This window comes from Lampetra planeri, chromosome 4 (genome assembly GCF_965212315.1).
Source record: "Lampetra planeri chromosome 4, kcLamPlan1.2.h2, whole genome shotgun sequence".
Taxonomy (NCBI): domain Eukaryota; kingdom Metazoa; phylum Chordata; class Hyperoartia; order Petromyzontiformes; family Petromyzontidae; genus Lampetra; species Lampetra planeri.
In genome coordinates this window covers 15,008,346-15,023,467 of record NC_136110.1, presented here as the reverse complement: position 1 = coordinate 15,023,467, position 15,122 = coordinate 15,008,346, and the positions used below count along the sequence as shown (strand labels likewise).

At 48.9% G+C, this 15,122-nt stretch overlaps 1 protein-coding gene across 3 annotated transcripts in view; it reads right to left on the bottom strand.

Annotated features, from left to right (window-relative positions):
- Positions 1-4,027, bottom strand: part of KIF11 (kinesin family member 11) — a 45,157-nt gene extending 41,130 nt beyond the window's left edge. The window contains exons 1-2 of one of the 3 annotated variants that reach the window (XM_078593364.1): positions 3,863-4,027; positions 2,631-2,720 (exon numbers count right to left, since the gene is read on the bottom strand). In XM_078593364.1, the coding sequence (XP_078449490.1) occupies positions 2,631-2,704 (74 nt within the window). In that variant the 5' untranslated portion in view covers positions 2,705-2,720; positions 3,863-4,027. Of the gene's footprint in view, positions 1-2,630; positions 2,721-3,357 lie in introns of all 3 variants that reach the window. The other 2 variants (XM_078593365.1, XM_078593366.1) reach the window with 2 other exon arrangements.
- Between the last annotated feature and the right edge of the window lie 11,095 nt (positions 4,028-15,122).

Genomic DNA, 15,122 nt, shown 5'->3' with positions numbered 1-15,122 from the left:
TCGTTTGAGTCGCAGAAGTCTGAGTTCAACCTGGGTCGGGGCTGGGTTTCAGCCGTGCTCCGGCTGGCGGAGCGTCGTGAGGAAACGAAACACCGATGCCGATAGCAGGTGTCGCTTCTCGCAGAACGAAGTTAAGTGCGAGTGAAGCTGGCAGCTGCACGAACAAAAGAAGCACGGAGCAGAGAGAGTGACGAGTGACGACAAGCAATCAACCTGTAAAAGGGCGGAGATCGCCAAGCGTCGACCAAGCGAGCAAAGCAGAGAGCGCGAAGCAGTGGAGAAAGCCTGGTCAAATGGCTGTGAGGAAGAGGACAGCGCCATCGAATGCGCCGTGTGTTTGAGGGCACACCGACCAACGACCAGTGTGAACAGACAAGACGTCCAGAGCGACGGCGAGCATCGTGCCGACTCAACAATCAATCGAGCAGTGGAGAAGCCGGGGGCTGCCACCAAGAGAGAGAAAGCGCCATCGAATGCGCAGTGTGTTTGATACTCAGACCGACCACCACCCAGTGAGCACAGCCGCGTCGTCCAGAGCCACAAGCCAACACAGCCTGAAGCAAGGGCGAGTGTCCGTGTGAAGTTGGCAACGATCAAGGAGAGAGCCACAACACAGCACGACTCGGACGTCACCGGGCGTCGTGCCAACTCGTCATCTAGCAGTAGAGGGAGAGAGAGCGCAAGAGCAGCACGACTCGGACGTCACCGGGCATCACCGAGCGTCGTGCCAACTCCTCATCTAGCAGTAGAGGGAGAGAGAGCGCAAGAGCAGCACGACTCGGACGTCACCGGGCGTCACCGAGCGTCGTGCCAACTCGTCATCTAGCAGTAGAAGGAGAGAGAGCGCAAGAGCAGCACGACTCGGACGTCACCGGGCGTCACCAAGCGTCGTGCCAACTCGTCATCTAGCAGTAGAGGGAGAGAGCGCAAGAGCAGCACGACTCGGACGTCACCGGGCGTCACCGAGCGTCGTGCCAACTCGTCATCTAGCAGTAGAGGGAGAGAGAGCGCAAGAGCAGCACGACTCGGACGTCACCGGGCGTCACCGAGCGTCGTGCCAACTCGTCGTCCAGCAGTGGAGAGAGAGAGCGCACAAGCAGAGACACGCCGAGCGAGGGAGCAGCAGGGGCTCGCGGCGGCCACGCCCAACCCAGAGAAAACTTCTGGCCGCTGTTTGTATCCTCCCACACCACACAAGCTAACGACACAACTCCCGGCTCTAAGAATTAATTAATATTACAAGGGGACAACGCACACACAGCACGCACACGAATAAGACTTTAAAAAAATTGTCTTTGCGTTTCAAAAAGGGTTGCCATTTCGAGGTGGTGCGTTCAATATCAACTGATCGTGCAAAGCAGTTGCTGCCGTCGAGTTACATGAATAAGAAATGTTTTAGGCATTCATTTTCGTTAACTGCATAATCTCGCCAATGAAGAAGTATTTTTAGTCATTCATTTTCGTTAATCGCATAATCTTGCCCATGAATTTATTGAACGTATACTCGCTTTCGCATACTAGAGTGTCATGTGCTTGTTTAGAATAAAATTGCTTAACACCAAGTCTCGAGTGTTTCTTCCAAGTCCATGCAAAACTGTCTTATTCTTGAGAACTGTAGCCTGTGATGAGATCTGAAACTGGAGACCTAAAATAACATAAACACACTAAGATAATCGATAAACGTTTAATCGATGATAATCGTGTTATCCTGATTGATATAACACTGGATAAACGAAGCTGAGCCTAATTATCATAACTGATCACAGTAACATAATCGCAAGCATCCGCATAAATTACTACGATTATATCCGCGATTATCATAATTTATGCATATAATTACACACATTATCATAATTTATGCATGCTAATACACACATTAACATAATTAATGCGATTTGCGCATTTTTCGGAACATTAATATTTTTTATTATTTTTATCAAAATTTCATAATCCAACACATACAACATACTGATCATGGATTTTGGCACCCCTTGATTTCCTTGTTCTCGATGATCACGGTAGTGTACAGGAGATTGTGAATTCTCTCTCAGCTACAACGCATTACCACCAAGCCCCCTGGACCCACAGTGAGTTTTTGGCTTTGTGTGCCACAAAGATCGAGCAAGCTCAAGAGTTTGTTTGCCGTGTAATGAAATGAGATGAGAAACACTGCCCTAAACTATGCTCGTAAACCCTACTCATAAAATGTTGTTTTTCCACATAAGCCTGAGCCCATATTTACAACTGACAAATCTAGGCTCTGTAAAGTCCTCATTAACAAGATCACACATATGCCACATGCCGATAACTGAACCAATACACATTCTTTAAATGGTCAATGTTTAGAAGTGAAAATCAGTGTTGATGGACACTATAGGCAAAAGCTTGTGTTGCTTAAAACGTACCGAAAAACATGGATATTTACACACGCCCTGTTTATTCTGATGTGTACGCATCCTATTGTTATACAGTAGTTAAATTTCAGTGCTGTATACAACATAGCAAGGAAATAGCTTTTATTATTTGACGCAACTGCAATAGCTTGCACACATGTTTCGTTTTAAATGATGATCAGTCATAGGAACGTGCAAATTAGAAATCCAATGCGACACTTGCGGCTCTGAACTTACCTGCATCGCACAAACACCTGAATGTGTTTCCCTTTGTCATCTTTGTCAGGTTTTTTTCCGCTGACATAAGACATCTTTGCAAATGTAAGCCTGCAAAAAATATGTAAGAATATAAATTAAAACCATGCTATCAAGAGGCATTGATAACAAATCGGATATTCACTTATAATTCGACGCTTTTCAACTAAAACATTGACTGTTGGCAGTGGTGTTCAAGCACGCAGAAAAAAACACCACTATTTACATTTAAGAATAACGTGCAGTTTGAAGACAGCCATAAACTCCCTCCCATTACAGTGTAACAATTTTTTTTGTTTAGTTCCTGGGTAGTAAGTGTTATTTCCTAATTGCTTATGCCTGAAAAGTACAGAAAATGGCTATTATTCGCCACAAACGTTGCTTTGTGACCAGGACAATATTTTGAAATTGACCTATTTTCAATGAGAAAACGGGCGAATTTGTTTTTTCCTTCACATAAAGTCAGAAAAAACATATGAATCAAAATTAACATGTATTATACTAAAGTACTACACAAAAATTACTACAAAAGATTTAGACACCAAGGCGCACTATCACAGCGGACCGAGTTCTCTGTGGGGAGGAACATCGTCAAGTGGGAGCTACTGGTGGACCCCCCGGAAGGTGCTGATGCCACCACTGCACATCAAATTAGGCCTGATGAAACAATTTGTCAGCTGTAGATAAGGAGTCGGCAGCCTTCATGTACCTTCAAGACTTCTTCCCGAAGCTGTATGAGGCAAAGGTCAAAGACGGTGTCTTCGTCAGACCACAGATAAAGAAGATCCTGCAGTGCAACGAATTCTCCAAGAAGCTCACTAGTAAGGAGAACGCGGCTTGGAACAGCTTTGTCGCAGTGGTTTGTGGCTTCCTGGGCAATCACAAGGTCGAAAACTATGTGGAGCTGGTTGGTAAAGAACTATGTCACAATGGGCTGTAGGATGTCCCTAAAAGTCCATATCCTTGATGCTCATCTTGATAAATGCAAGGAGAACATGGGAGCGTACTCGGAGGAGCAAGGCGAGCGCCTACAATGCGCCACGGCTCCCCACGTACACACTCGGCACAGGGGACGCACCACGGCGACTCTCTGGGTGGTGGTGGCGGCACCGCGGCTCAGAAGCGGCGGGTCGCAGCGATGGGAGATGCGCGTGGAGAGACAAAAGAAACCGTGAACGTCGGGAGCGGAGGTCGTACTCCCCCAGTGCCCTCACCGCTCAACCGCTGCTCAGTCTGTGCCCCGCGTACGTCCGCTCCGACAGAAATCGTCCTCCTGTAGCAAAAGTGGCAATGACAGCGACGGGCGGCGAAACAGCGCGAGTCGGAACCGCGCCCCCTCCACTCCGGCAGCCGTTGACGCGGCAACAATTTGAACAGTCACGTGCACAGGTTTAGCCAATGCCGTCGCAGCGGATGGGGGGAAGGTCGCGCGTGATTGGTGAATGGGTGACGTCACGCAGATTTAAAGGCGCGAGATTTTTTTCTCGCGCAGGATCCAGCGGGGAGAGGCCGGGGAGGAGGGGCGGAGATGGTAGCGGGGAGGACCCAGGGCTAGGGGCGGGGGGGCCTGGGGCCGGGCTAGAGGTGGGGAGGGGGATAGGAGAGGGAAAGGGGGGGCGAGGGGCGGGGAGGGGGGGCGAGGGGCGGGGAGGGGGGGCGAGGGGCGGGGAGGGAGAGCGAGGGGCGGGGGCGAGGGGAGGGGGGCAGGCGCGGGGGAGGGGGGCGGGGGCGAGGGGAAGGGGGCGGGGCCGATGGGCGGAAAGGGGGGCGGGGGCGATGGGCGGGGAGGGGGGCGAGGGGCGGGGAGGGGGGCGAGGAGCGGGAGGGGGGCGAGGGGCGGGGAGGGGAGCGAGGGGAGGGGGTGCGAAGGGCAAAGGGCGGGGAGGGGGGGCGAGGGGCGGGAAGGGGGGACCCCCCCCTGTAACAACACCGACATTACTAACAACACTCACTCACATTACTAACAACACTCACATTTTTTTTTCAAAAATTTCTTGCTGTTGATTTCACACCTGATGGTGATTGCTTGTGTTGCAGTCGAAACGTCGTGAGAATTTGTTTTGTTTTATATTTATATTATTTTATTATTTCCCTTCTACGTGACTTTACCGAAAGAACCAAGAATAACACTCACATTACTAACAACACTCACTCACATTTCTAACAACAACACTCACATTACTAACAACACTCACATTACTAACAACACTCACATTACTAACAACACTCACATTACTAACAACACTCACTCACATTACTAACAACAACACTCACATTACTAACAACACTCACATTACTAACAACACTCACTCACATTACTAACAACACTCACATTACTAACAACACTCACATTACTAACAACACTCACTCACATTACTAACAACACTCACATTACTAACAACAACACTCACTCACATTACTAACAACACTCACATTACTAACAACACTCACATTACTAACAACACTCACATTACTAACAACACTCACATTACTAACAACACTCACTCACATTACTAACAACACTCACATTACTAACAACACTCACATTACTAACAACACTCACTCACATTACTAACAACACTCACATTACTAACAACAACACTCACATTACTAACAACACTCACATTACTAACAACACTCACATTACTAACAACACTCACTCACATTACTAACAACAACACTCACATTACTAACAACACTCACATTACTAACAACACTCACTCACATTACTAACAACACTCACATTACTAACAACACTCACATTACTAACAACACTCACTCACATTACTAACAACACTCACATTACTAACAACAACACTCACATTACTAACAACACTCACATTACTAACAACACTCACATTACTAACAACACTCACTCACATTACTAACAACAACACTCACATTACTAACAACACTCACATTACTAACAACACTCACTCACATTACTAACAACACTCACATTACTAACAACACTCACATTACTAACAACACTCACTCACATTACTAACAACACTCACATTACTAACAACAACACTCACATTACTAACAACACTCACATTACTAACAACACTCACATTACTAACAACACTCACATTACTAACAACACTCACATTACTAACAACACTCACATTACTAACAACACTCACTCACATTACTAACAACACTCACATTACTAACAACACTCACATTACTAACAACACTCACATTACTAACAACACTCACATTACTAACAACACTCACTCACATTACTAACAACACTCACATTACTAACAATATTAACACTCACATTACTCACAACACTCACATTCATACTCTTTGGTTCTTTCGGTAAGGTCACGTAGGTATAAAAAAAATATATCACAACGTTTCGATCGCAACACAATCAGTCATCCTCAGGCGGAAAAAAAATCAGTGAGAGAGCTGTTACAACTGTTGAGGAGTGGAGTGCTGACGTCAGGTTACACTTGCCTCAGGGGAATGCCGTCAGGGTAAAGTGACGTCATGCCCCCCGGGGTATTTGAGGGGAGACCCGTGACGTGGACGGGGTCTTCGCCGAGAGTCAGAGGAGTGAGTGGTTAGGAAGTAGGGGGCTCCGGGATAGCGGGTAGAGAGCCAGGCTAAAGGGGCTGATAGCCTGGTGGGGTGTAGGGAACTCCCAGTACCCTTCCCCTGGGGAGCTTAGTTGATAACCGTTGTGTTAACCCCTTCCCCCGAGTTAGGCGTAAGCCCTAAATAAACGGTGTGGCGCCAGCTCCTACACGACCGGCTTCAGCGTCCTTTTCTACCACGCAACACAACGAGAGGTTATTTACGTGGCGATAGGCAAGCAAGCGGGGTCTGAGCTGGAAAGAATTCCATCCCCGGACTCAAGCACGTCAGTTGTGTTAATGGGGGAGATTAGGGAAAGAGAAATTAGGGAGAGAGATTAGCATGAAATGAGCTTCCGTCTGTTGTATTCTAGCCTTCTTCCATCATTGAGATATAATGAATGAAAACACCCCAAAGCGCAGCAAACTGCAAAACACCAGGTGTTGTTAAGTGATGAACTGGAGGAGGGCTGGGATGACAGAATTTGCAACCTTGCCTCAAGGAAAGATAAATCCAGGGTGAGTGGTCAAACGAAGTGGGTCAGCTCAAGGTTGTGTACACAGGGGAGGGAGCTGATTAACAACCTGCGCGTCTGAACGTGAGGGGCCTTTGACCTGAAATTAAGAATAACACTCCCAGAGCAGAAGGTTGGATAGCCACAGTGAGACGAATAAGAGCGTTGTATATCAAGGATGCAGACTCAGCTGAATAGCAAGGCTGCAGGGGTCACCAGAAGTTCGCGTTCGCCTAGTTAAGACGAAAAGCTCAATTATTCTGTATTGCTATTAAAGTAACGTTAAAGTCGGAATTTAACAACAGGGTAGGCTAAAGTTATTGATATTCACACCCACTCCAATTAAACCAGGCCACAAGTTACGCCTACTGAACCATCACCATCATTAAGTCAATATGAAATGTTATTTCCATACTTTAATACTTAATATACAACTCGACCTAAAGCATATGACAATCAGAACCTTCCTAAGTCAAAATTGAATCGCACCCAGACAGGAGCGAATAGTCGATATAAGGTTGAAGAGGGAAGGAAATTAAGAGCACGGCGAACTGCAAACGTAAGCAAAAAAAGCCGGGAACACACCAACCCAGCGACCCACCAGCCCAGCAACAGCGTGTCGGGCTTCGACAGGCCATAAAAGTAGAAATAATAACTCCCGGGGTCAGGGGACATCAGAAGAAGCAAGCAGACAAAAACCAGAACTGACTCCAAGGTTCAACCGCCCTCACCTACAAGGAGTGACGGAAATTAATGAGGCCTTGAGTTAACGGCGTCAGCTGGACAGCAACAACAACGGCGAGCAGAGACAGAGTGAGGCAAAGACTGCGAGGCTATGAAATGCAACTTCATGTCAGTAAAGCCGACCAACAAGTTAAGTTAAAGACATCACAATACATAATATCGTACATAACATCAATGTTAACGCTATTCACCGTCAACTATATTCCGCTTATATAACCATGCAGACACCAAGGAATACGAATTCCTAGGATCAAGAAACTTACCCCTTAACCTAAGATATCGGAAATAAATTAATAATAATAAGCCTATGCATGAAAAGACAAAAGTAAAACTTATGAAAAGCCAGGATAGCGGGATAAATCACCACCAGGTCGAAATAAAATACATAATAAAAGAGCGATGTTAAACCCAGGGTCGGAGAGAAAGGGAGATCCCGGCCGTCTTTGTATCCCCGCAGCGCGGGATGGGAGTGTGTATGTGCTCGGGGAGGCACCTCCACTTGGGTCAAGCACCACGATGGGAAACGACACACCTGAGGTTACATACAGAATCATAACTGGGAAATGGTAAGGGACAAATGTTAATTTAAAACTTTTTAACCATGTCTGTGTGCGTCTGTGAGGGTCGGAGGGAGTGTGCCCCTCCCTCCAGGTCGTGCAACACGGACAGAGACGCCTGTGAGACGATTTGTAACGTCTGTGTTTTGGTTCATGAAGAAGGCCAGACAAGAGATAATATTGCACCCAGACAGAGAGACGACTTCGAGGCAATTTGTAACATCTGATTGTTTGCTCATGGATTTTATGGAGGGAGTATGACAACGGAATATACCGTGGGTGATGCACACAAGGACACGGACGTACGGACACACACATGGACACACCTACCTACGGACAGATCCTGACACAGCAAAAATCGAAAGAAACCCCGCCTTGTGGGCAGGACCCAAAGGAATTTTTCGGCATAAAAGAAAGGACCCTGAGCATTGGAAACCAGTTCGACCAGGAGTGTCAACTCATCAGCCGAGTTCGACCAGTGGGTCGGCTCAGGAGCTCGACCGAGCGGGTCGGCTCAGGAGCGAGCTGCGACCAGCGGGTCGGCTCGACTCATCTTCAGCTCGACCGAGAGGGTCGACTCAGGAGCGAGCTGCGACCAGCGGGTCGGCTCGACTCATCAGCTCGTCTGGGACTCAGCCGAGTTCAGCCGGCTCTCGGGGCTCGACTCAAGCGGCTCCCCATCTCCTCTGCAGGCGGGCAAGACCCGCTTGACAGCTCAACTCGGCCTGCGTGGGTCAATCTCTGCCGAGTCAGAGGTCCCTGCTGCCGCGAGAATCGCGGTTTGGCGACGACGCTGCGAGCGAGCTGTGGGCGCCACCTACCGACCGGGTTCCGAATTACGACAGCGTATCGACGGACATCCGAACCAAGTTCACCGCGACAGGGAAGCGATTGATACGTATGACGCGCACCGCCCCCTCACCACACGACCACCAGGCGTCTGTTTGACATAAAGAACCGACTCCGAACATTGACTATTCAAGACCACTCTTACCACTCGAACACACTCGAACCCATAAGCCATCCGTGGCTGTGAAGGAAACACTCGAGACCGAGTGATGGCCATCCGTCGTTTATAAGAGTATTCGTAATTTTTATCTTTAATATTTAGTGGGCTGTACTCTTAATCGCATAAATTCCCAACAGATCCATCAATACGAATTGATTCTTGGCACCTCCTTCCGCCGAGCCACGCTCACGTGGGGAGTGGTGGCCCACCAGATCCTTATCAGGTGATCTGGTCCCCAATTAGTAAACTTGATAAGATAACGATCTTCGGAAAAGGAGCATCGTCGCAGGCCCTTACTCCGAGCCATTCTGTTGTCAGATAACCTGCCGATGTATCTGTTGAGATTGGTGCCTTTAAGAATAATAACTGTTTTTGATTGTGTTTTTTTATCGCCGTATAATCTTTCAAGCAAGTATCTTTCAGTCATAATCGCCGCACGTACTCGCATCCTCTACAGAATATTCAACTGTCCCGTGACCCAAGGTGCTAACAACGTGATAAGGGTTGCGTATGATCAATAAGGAGTACGGTACTGCGTGAACAATATTGAGTAATCATTCATTAACGTTAAGGTTGTTCTTAGCATAGTATTTGCATGTTTTAACGACTCTCTCTCTCACTAACAACCATCGCGTTATGCGGGATCCATGTGCCGTTGTCAAGTGAAATCAGACAATCATTGATGATACTGTATTGATGCCGTGTTGACGTTCCGGGATTGAGAGTTCGCATACTATATCATAGTTGAGGTTGAATTAGTAATAAATTGATTAATACAGAAGTGGTTGTGTGATTCCTTCCTGAAATCTATGCATAAGATCTGCTTCTGCGTTGAGATCTGAACTTGGTGACCTTAATAAACACACTAACACATACTCAATAAATGTTAAAGCGATAACGGGGTGAACCGGGGACCTAAAATATAAGCGAGAATGAGACGAACCTAGACAACGATGCCGAGTTAATCTAAGTTAATCTTGCATACTTACACCACACCTGCATAACTGCATACGATTAATTGCCTTATTCCGATCGATAACCCACCCTCGTCACCGAGGCGGGGTCTGGTTATCATAACGACTTGCATTATCATAATTACACCCACTCGCATAATTACTACGATTACCTCTCGAATTGGCATAATTAAATGTGCATAATTACATCAATTAACATATTTCCGGATAATTACACATTTGGCCAAATTTCATTTGATTATTATTATTTTCACTGAATATTCATAACCCACATATACAACATAATAATTTCACCACGCACGCATACAACACATCAAAATTTTGATACCCAACATATACAACACGTCGCCGCATAAGAGTATCATCCCCGCATATGCGCACAACAGCAGTGTTATTGGGAGATTAGCACTATGTTGATGGGAGAGATTAGGCAGGGAGATTAGGGGGATTAGTAAGTTAATGTCATGTCTATGTGTAACACAAGCTGCGGCGCTGCCAACTGCGCTGTGAGGCAAGCGCGTCCACGCAAGGGAAGCACCACAACGGTGGTAGTGCCAGTGAGACCCAAAGCCCATCACACAGCTAGAACCATCGGTACATCGAGGCTAAGGGAACAGAGGTGGCCATGTTAGTGAGACCCCAGCTCGTTAATGCAGAGGTACCTAACAGGGCAATGCAACTCAGAGAGTCGGAGATAACAGCCAAACGGCAGGGAAGAATGGAAGCACCACAGCAAGTTACGACTTTGCTTGGTTAATAACGTCCTTCCAATGATTGCTCAGCTTATAACCATCTTCTCGGTTGAAATTGTCTCTGTGTTTATATATCTGGATGGCTTCATGGACAAATATTTGATAGTAGCCCGAAGGTTTGCAGAGTACCTTGGTCTCGGAAAAAACAATATCGTGCGAGCCCACTGCGTTATAACAATGATCAGCCACTGCAGAGGTATTGGTTCTGCCGTGTTTCAAATCTGCCTGGTGTTCGCGAACACGGTCCGAGACATGTCGCTTAGTTTCCCCAATGTAACTACTGCCGCAGACACGGCTTAGTTTGTAGACACCGGGGTATTGCATGTCAGGGATCACATCCTTCACAGATGGGATCCGATCACTTATTTCATGTACTGTGTTAAATCAAACCTGGATCTTGTGTTTGCTCATAATTTTGGAAATATTTTTGGTGACCCCTACTAGGTATCCAAAGTGATGGTTTGGATTGGGCACCCGATCGGCCGGGAGGGTAACAACCACGTGACCCGGGATTTTGGGATTCGGAGGAGACAAAGGGAAGGGAGGGAAACAACGTTCGTCAGTTCCCCTCGAGTCGGCCAGCTACCCAGTCGGACTCCCAGCCGCTCGCAGCGTCCGAGGGACACTGGCGAGTGCAGCTACAACTCGACCCCAGGCAGGGACCGTGAGACACCGTGAGTACGTCTGAGAGGTGAGAAGTAGCGTAAGGGTCCACCTGGAGATTGGATATGAATAGATTGGGCGCTGCTCGCTGACAATTTTGCTCCAGGCCACGCAGGGTTTTTCTTCAGGCGCGCCCTTAATAAACTTTAGCACAGAACACCAACGCCGCATGGGTGTGGTGTGAGTACGTGCCTCTGTGTGAAGCGCGCGTGTGTTCAATCATAAACGATCGCTGACGTTCGCGTGCATGTTTAAATAACGTGTTTTACGCAGTGTGCTTACGTAGTGATGATCGCATTAATTCGAGCGTGTATGCGAGTGAGGCTGCGCGGTGTAGTAACTCATTACCTGCGCCCGCGTTCGTGCAGCAGCCGCGCTATTTTTAGCACGAGCCGTGGTGAGCCACCGGCACGGGTACGCGCGAGCACGCAGCCGTCTCCGCATTAGTGGTGGGTTACGTGGGGAGTGTGTGGGGATAACCCGAGGCGGTGAGGAGCCAGCCGCTAGCCATGCTTCACAGAGAGGAGGCTGGAGCGGGGAGGCCGATCACCCGATCGGTGGCAGCCAGACGAAAAGGGGCGGAGGAGGAGGGGGGAGAGGAGGAAGGGGCGTTAGCCCCCACACCATCAGTTAGTTCTGTGTACTCTAGTTCTGAATTATAAACTGACATCCTTTATAATCCTACAGTGAAAGCCAAATGAGCTAAATGAGTTGGTAATGTGCACTGCAAGCTCATTGCTGTGTTGCTCTATTATTACTATTCGGTTTTCCAGCCGTACAGTACGGGAAAAAAGTATTTGATTCCCTGCTGATTTTGTACGTTTGCGCACTGACAAAGAAATGATCAGTCTATAATTTTAATGGTAGGTTTATTTGAACAGTGAGAGACAGAATAACAACACCAAAATCCAGAAAAACGCATGTCAAAAATGTTATAAATTGATTTGCATTTTAATGAGGGAAATAAGTATTTGACCCCCTCTCAATCAGAAAGATTTCTGGCTCCCAGGTGTCTTTTATACAGGTAACGAGCTGAGATCAGGAGCACACTCTTAAAGGGAGTGATCCTAATCTCAGCTTGTTACCTGTGTAATAATCCTTCGGGAGACGGCTTCGGAACCAGTCCTTTTATTTCCACTCCACAATACACTTTGCTCACTCACTCTCCGTTGCTGGCAGACAACGGAGAGAGGACAGACTATGCACTAAGTCCCCACCGCGCACGTGGCACCCCGAGCCCCCGTCCGCGCTCTCGATCGTTCTCTCTCACTCGCTCTTAATACCTTCGTCACGTGGTTCCCCCAGCCAATCGTTCATGGACAGCTTCGACCATTCTCGATGGTTCCCTGTCAATCCCGGGACCACGCCCCTCATCCGGCTCCCCATTAGCTGGGGCCCCGAATGGCTAGGCCAATCACTTCTGATGACCTGTCGTGATCACGCGTGGGCCATGGTCCCTATCTCAACCCTTATTGGCTACAAGCAGGACCGGCAAGCCAATCCCCACGTGAACCCTCTATGGCTGTTATTACATCACCCCCCCCCCCCGGTGAAAAAATTAAGCCGTCTCGGCTGGGAAAAGGGTGAAGAACCAATTCCGCAACATCTTATTAGGGCACCAAGGTGCGTTTAACAATTTGAGGGTGAACCGGCGTTCCCGCGCCTAACAACATTGAAAACAGTCACCCATAATAATAAAAAAAATCACAACATACATTAGGGCGCCCCTGCAGCGCGGTAACGACAGGGAATCAGCAAACGATCAAACGTTAACGAAACGGAAGAGATTTCGACCGCGTACGCTCCCAGCGCAAGGTCGCTTTGCTTCCGGATGGACAGGAGGTGGCAGGCTCGAAGAAGAAGTCGGTTGTTGGTGCTTGGTCACGTCCAGGGTGGGCCCCGTTGGAGGGGGGGCAGCGGGGGCTTCCTCAGCCCTCAGAACCTGTTCATCTGCAGGAGGCACAACACAGTCCCCCCTGGGATCAACGGGCGTGTCAAGCGGCGTAGTCGGCCCAGCAGAACCCGGCAGATCAACTATTGGGGATGAAGGACCGACACGCGCGTCAACATAGGGTTTAAGTCGCGAGGAATGAACATACCACCGACGTTTGCCGTATTGAACGCGGATACTTTGCGAGTTTCGAACATCTACGAGCGTCACAGGCCCCCGCCATGGCCTGTGCAGTTTAGGGGATGTGCCCGCCGGTACCTGGGGGCAGTGGAGCCACGCCAGGTCTCCCACTGACCAAGGCATGCGAGTATGCGATCGACGCGCGTACCGTTCGTTCCTTGCCTGAGCACGGGCCGTCGCACACCGGGCAGCCTCTCGCGCCTCCGTTACTCGTTCAAGCGAGTCACGCACGTGGTCAGGCAGGGAGCGGGACGGTTGTTTACTCGGCGTACCCAGTTGCACATCGATGGGTGGAACTTTTCACGGCCATACATAAAAAAAAACGGTGAGTATCCCGTGGACGTGTGCGGAACCATGCGGTATGCCGCCAAGACGCCTGGTATGTGCAAGTCCCAATCGGTTTGCTTTTCACTGACCGTGTGACAAAGCATAGCGGAAAGGGTACGGTTGAATCGTTCCACCATACCATCTGTTTGTGGATGGTATGGGGAGGTGCGAACTTTCTTTGTACCTAGCGCGTCACAAACTTCCATAAGCAATTTAGAGGAGAAATTCCGGCCTTGATCTGTGAGCAGCCTTTCAGGTGCCCCCTTGTCCATGACATACCTGTTCAAGAAAGCGTCGGTGATGGACGCTGCCGTTTGGTCGGGCAGAGGCCAGGCCATCGGCCATCGAGAAAAATATTCCACCCCGACCAGAAGGTATTTATTGCCCCTAGCCGACGGGGGAAACGGCCCCAGAATGTCGAGAGCCACTAATTCGTTGATACGGGACACTTCAATGGAACGCAACGGTGGTACATAGTGGTTCCGAGGCGGCTTCCTCTTCGCACAATCATGGCACGAGCGGACAAAATCATTGATGTCCGCCGTCATACCGGCCCAGAAAAAATCCTTTTGTATCGCGGCCACAGTCTTTTGGACGCCGAGGTGCATCAACTTATCAGCGTGCAGAGCACGGAGCAGGTCGTAGCGAAGCGAAGTAGGCACCACCAAGCGTGGTCGGTCAGACACCCCGTCGGTACACATTAGCAATCCCGACTTACCCCGGAACATCTGCCACTTCCAGCCCGCCAATTGCGATTTCTGTTTCCCAACCAATTTACGCAGCGGAGACAGCGAGGCATCGGCCTCCTGCTCGCGCAACCAGACCGCGTGCGGCAGCCGTAAGGTATCATCGGTGTCCACCGACACCTGCTGGTCCTCCTCCTTCGCTTTCTCCCCTGTGTCGTCCTCATTCGCTATCGCCCCCATAACCGGGCAGGGCGACGTGGGCGGTGCGGCGCAGCGGTGCGTGCCCGTCAGGCAAGTGCACGGAGGAACGGGCGGCAGCCTTGAGAGCGCATCAGCTTTCGCATGACGGGTCCCCTTTCGGTATGTTATATCGAAGGAAAATTCCTGTAACGATTCCAACCACCGGGCCAATTGGCCTGATGGCTGATCCAATTTGAGGGAATATTGCAAAGCCGCATGATCAGTGCGGACCAGGAATTTCCGTCCATACAGGTACGGTCGGTACAATCGAACAAAATGGACAATTGCC